The 4,973-nt window shown below is 32.7% G+C and overlaps 1 protein-coding gene and 1 pseudogene across 1 annotated transcript; one reads left to right on the forward strand and one right to left on the reverse strand.

Moving 5' to 3' along the window:
* The first annotated feature begins 921 nt into the window (after positions 1-921).
* LOC102591858 (3-oxoacyl-[acyl-carrier-protein] reductase FabG-like) lies at positions 922-2,666 on the forward strand (annotated as a pseudogene).
* Positions 2,667-2,793: 127 nt separating this feature from the next.
* Positions 2,794-4,967, reverse strand: LOC107057844 (probable mediator of RNA polymerase II transcription subunit 26b). Its single transcript, XM_015302889.1, has 8 exons — positions 4,940-4,967; positions 4,635-4,703; positions 4,468-4,550; positions 4,009-4,061; positions 3,803-3,923; positions 3,676-3,703; positions 3,203-3,589; positions 2,794-3,104 (listed from the first exon to the last, which is right to left on the reverse strand). The coding sequence occupies exons 2-7, from the start codon at positions 4,662-4,664 to the stop codon at positions 3,581-3,583; spliced, it is 324 nt and encodes a 107-aa protein (XP_015158375.1). The 5' UTR covers positions 4,665-4,703; positions 4,940-4,967; the 3' UTR covers positions 2,794-3,104; positions 3,203-3,580.
* Positions 4,968-4,973: the final 6 nt, after the last annotated feature.

A 4,973-nucleotide genomic window follows, 5' to 3' on the forward strand; every position in this document is an offset into this window, starting at 1 on the left:
TTCATTTATACATTGTAATTTGTATAATAAGATCTGTATTTGTATAATTAAAAGTGTATAAGACGAAAATATATGTATTTGTATTTGTAAATACATTTTTCTCTCTCTTTATACAAACACAAACGCATTTTATACATTTTATACTAAAATGTATAAAATGACTAATTGTATACCGAAAATCGCTAATTGTATATCGAATCAAATGGCAAAAAAGGGGTGTTTGCTGCGAATTACAATTAAAATAAACTATGACTATAGCATTTAATTTGAATTAATAGTTTGTTATTTCATACAATTTTCTCTTTTTTATAAGGTGAAAATAACTTTTAAATATTTCTTTAATGTTTGAATTAATTTTAAGAATGAAATTAATGTTCTACTGATTTCTCTACTTTACCAAATATTCAAAAGTTAATTAAAACTTGAAAGTTTTAACCCTTTAGTACTCATCTATTGTAGTACCTTTTTCCTTTCCGTTTTCCATTTGAAGTTAGGAATTCGTTTTTAAGGTCCGATTAAGTTGAATTTGTATTAAAAAATTCTACTTTAAGATAAATTTGAGCGCTCACTATTAAAGACGGCTTCTTATATATGTCTAAAGCTTGAATTCGAAATGTTTGTTAAAGATTGAGAAGTTTTAATTACCACATTCCTGCATAACTTTTGATTATAATAAAACTTATAGTCTGGTCCATGGGGTCCTCATTTTGGAAAAATCAATGATTAGTTTTATATCTACCTCACATCCTTACTAGAAGGCTACTAGAACCTATCAACCACATACATATGCATGAAACATGTTTTTTTAATTTCTATTAAAAATAAAAGTTATGTCCCCTATTCAATTCACCTTTTCAAAATATTTACCTATATATATGTACACATCTAATATTATTAGAATTATTAAAGTCCTATAAAAAAAAAACTCCTACCAAGCCCCATAGCTATCACAATATAATAATGACAACACAAGTACCAAAATATGTTGAGCCAAGGACTCAAGAAATGAACAATGTGGCTAACCATTTGGAGCCATGGCTACAATTGGAAGGCAAAGTGGTGTTTGTAACCGGTGCGTCGGCGGGGCTCGGCCGTGAATTCTGCCTTGACCTAGCTAGGTCCGGGTGCAGAGTGGTGGCGGGTGCTCGTAGGGGGGACCGGTTGAAGTCCCTTTGTGATGAAATTAATACAATGGCTAGTTCAAATTCTCATTTAGTTAGAGCTATGGCTATTGAACTTGATGTTACTGCTGATGGTACAACCATTGAAGCATCAATAAAGAAAGCTTGGGATGCTTTTGGTCACATTGATGCTCTTATTAACAATGCTGGCGTTAGAGGTACGTAAAAAAGTTTATACCAACAAAATATGTGTTGCATATCGATCTGTTCGGTCGATTTTAGAATTTATCAATTTCGGTTCGATTTTAGTAAAAACACGAATGAATAAGTAGTTTCTTACGAAATTCACAAAAAAATTATATTTATATTTAATACTTGTAATCACGATGGAGCTAATATACAAAAATACAAAAATACATATATGACATTTTGAGATTCGACTCATAGCATGACATACTTTTTGAAAAGCTTTGTCACTAAATAAAATATTTATTTATATCAAAGAAGATTAATTCAACAATTTATACAATAATAATTAAAAACATTGTATTTTATAGTTTTTTTTTCTTAGCCTTTGTTTAGTAAGTTATTGAAAGTTTTCGTGAATTCTGAATCATTAATTCATTGCACTTCTATATATATGCAGTATAATTTTTTGGCTCAAGCTACTTTAATTTAATTTCATATATGTAGTATGAATCTATTTTGTGTGTTTTATATATAGGAGGGATAAAATCTTCAGTGGATATTTCTGAGGAAGAGTGGGAAAATACTTTAAGAACAAATTTGACAGGATCTTGGTTAGTTTCCAACTATGTTGGAAGACAAATGCAAGCTTCAAAAAAAGGAGGCTCAATTATTAATATTTGATCTATTTCTGGTTTAAATAGAGCTTTAATGCGTGGTGGTATTGCTTATAGTTCCTCCAAGGCTGCTATGGATTCTATGACAAAGGTTATAACCTAACCCTAAATTAAATGACGTTTGTCGTATTAAACACCTATCGTACTAATATAACTTTGTTAATGAAATTTGCAGATAATGGCATTAGAATTGGGAGAATACAATATTAGAGTGAATGCAATAGCTCCAGGTCTTTTCAAATCAGAGATTACTGAGAATTTAGTGAAAAAAGAATGGCTAAAAAATGTAGCAAAAAGAAGTATTCCACTTAAAACTTTTGGTACAACTGATCCAGCATTGACTTCACTATTGAGATATTTGGTCCATGATTCTTCAAATTATGTATCTGGCAATATATTTATTGTTGATGCTGGTTACACACTACCTGGCGTCCCTATCTTTTCTTTTCTCTAAGTTATGCCGCTTGATGATCACTACAGTTAGACATCTTTATAACAATCATCTTCTGTAAGGATATGTCACTATAATAGTCAAATTTCCTTTGGAAGCATCCATAAGATATTTGGGTAAATGGCATCGTTATAAAATGATTTTTCTATGTACTATATTAATGGCTTTTTTTTGTTGTTGTAATAAGAAATGTTTCCTAGATATTATGAAATGTTTCCTTGTATGTACCAATTCGTTTGAGATTATTTGATTATTTCTTGCGTCGACTGACAAATGCACCCATTCGTATAATAGATGTGAAACTATGTGTGCAAATTGCAATTCAGGGCATTTCTATGAAAGAAAAAAAATAGGGCAGGCTAATGTTAAAAAAAGTCGAAAAATGGGGGAACAATTCAGGTCCTTCCAACAGGAAAATGTATAATTTGGACAACATTTCAAAACGCGCACCTCTCCTAACTAGACGAGATCCACTATATCTTGAGTTATTAGCTGATACCATTGACACGAGTCTTCACTGACGATGCTCCTCCACAAGATTGACTAGCAAAGGCGAATAAATGATTCATTAACGCCTATTTACCAAAGGCCTATTATGAGTCTTTCTAATGCCACGGCCTTGCTTGGGTATGTCCTTCAACTTCATTACTTGAATCCTCTGCCTCTTCGCTGAAGAACAATTAATAAGGAAATATCATCACATGTAACATGTTTTGTAGTGCACGATGAGTTATTTAAGTCTACGCGCTATAAGAAACCAAACTAACCATTTTCAACTTCTTGGTAACACTTATGGAGCTTTCGCTTTGTGGCCTCAAGTTTCAAATGTTCTGCATCCTCATCGGGGCATTTCAGTTTCTGATACAACAAAATGATGATCTGTTAGTTAGAAATCGAAGCTTTACATGAACTAGAAATTGACACCCTTCGAACACTCACGTTTTGTTGAGTAGGCACAGGCCTTGTTTGAATTTTTCTTTGGTCAGATTTCTCCTGGAGTTTCATTTCATGATCATTGTTGAGCTTCTGTTCGAGTGTTGACTTAGTTGGTCTTCCACGTCCTGAGTTGCCTCCGGGAGGCTTATTTGGTTTGACAAGTACTGAAGTTTGTTTCTTTTCTTGCTCGTCCTTTTGGCCCACGCTGATTATAACATCTGAAAGAAAATCCACGATTAGATGAAGAAATACGAATAGAAAAGACTAGATTTGAATTATTATAAGGACAAAAGTTTCTACTCACTTCCATCATCATCCATGCCATCAAAGATCTACATTTAATATATCGGGAATGATGAAAACGAGTCAGTTTCAATCATGAAGATAAAGATAAATGATTTTGTCGAAGAAAGGTAAGACGTTAGGCATACTTGTGACAGCTCGATTGAAGTTGTCTGCGTAAAAAGGAAAGTATGTCGTCCAAGGGTGGGACAGGAAGTCCTCCGTCTTCTTCATCAACAACGAATGCTTTCGTGGACTCAGATTTCCTTTCTGTACCAATAATTTCACAACTCACCACATTAGACTTCAATAATGACCTTAAACATAGAATACAGAACACTAAATTTTGGAGGACCTGTTAATGTTGCTCGAGCATCCATCCACTCTTGTAACATTTCAATCCATCCCCTGTGATGCATGAGAAATGAATAAACACAACGACACTCGTTTACCATATCCATCCAGTCTAATTTAAGTCATTGTAAGGGAACAATCAATGTTTCTACACAACGACAGTTCTTATATAACCACAATCAAACACAAAAAAGTCACGGTTAAGTGCACAAAGTGGTGAAACTAGGTATATGCTTGGATTACTTAATAGTACTGAAGCAGAAAACTGTACAAATAAGGTATTGACATCATCACACTCCCTGTAATATCCACGCTAGCATGTAAATTAATAGAAAACGATATGAAAATCCAACAAATGATGACAAAATGGTGCGATAACTCAAAAAGAAATATTGTTCAAAACTATATTAAATGAAGCATCATGTCGTAGTTCAGCAGCAATAAAGAAAGAGTGACATACTTGACCATCTTCCTGACCAGACATCGAATATTTTTTGAGTTGTGCCATCTGAGAGTATTAACAGACTTCCCAATTTCTGTGTTCTGATATAAAAATATATACGTTGAGTACGAATTGCAGATAAAAGAAATTGCAAATCAAATCTATACATTGGTAAAAGATCAAACCTGCAGAATCTCCACGGACAAAGCCATCATTTGAAGCCTCTTTAAGCTCTTATATATATTCGAATCAGACTGTCAAAAGAACATAACACTATCAAAATCTTACAACTGAAGACCCTCGATTCAAGGAAAAAACATTTCAAAGCAGATAAAAAGGAAACTAAATGGCATCACATTTCAAAGCAGATAAAAAAAAATAATCTTACTTCATAAGGTATAAAAAAAAAATCAAGAAAACATGTACAAAATCAGCAATAGCAAAAAATAGTTCAATTGAAGTGAAGTAAAATCACTCGAATGATATGTACCTCATTTTGATTGTTATCGATGATTTTCTTGATC

This window comes from Solanum tuberosum, unplaced genomic scaffold (genome assembly GCF_000226075.1).
Source record: "Solanum tuberosum cultivar DM 1-3 516 R44 unplaced genomic scaffold, SolTub_3.0 scf00379, whole genome shotgun sequence".
Lineage (NCBI taxonomy): Eukaryota > Viridiplantae > Streptophyta > Magnoliopsida > Solanales > Solanaceae > Solanum > Solanum tuberosum.

Excerpts from the sequence above, each read along its gene's own strand:
- LOC107057844 (XM_015302889.1), bottom strand. The coding sequence starts at position 4,664 with ATGATGGCTTTGTCCGTGGAGATTCTGCAG. Across the intron at positions 4,062-4,467 it reads CTGGTCAGGAAGATGGTCAA|GGGATGGATTGAAATGTTAC; the intron begins GTATGTCACTCT and ends CATGCATCACAG. Across the intron at positions 3,704-3,802 it reads CTTCAATCGAGCTGTCACAA|ATCTTTGATGGCATGGATGA; the intron begins GTATGCCTAACG and ends TATTAAATGTAG.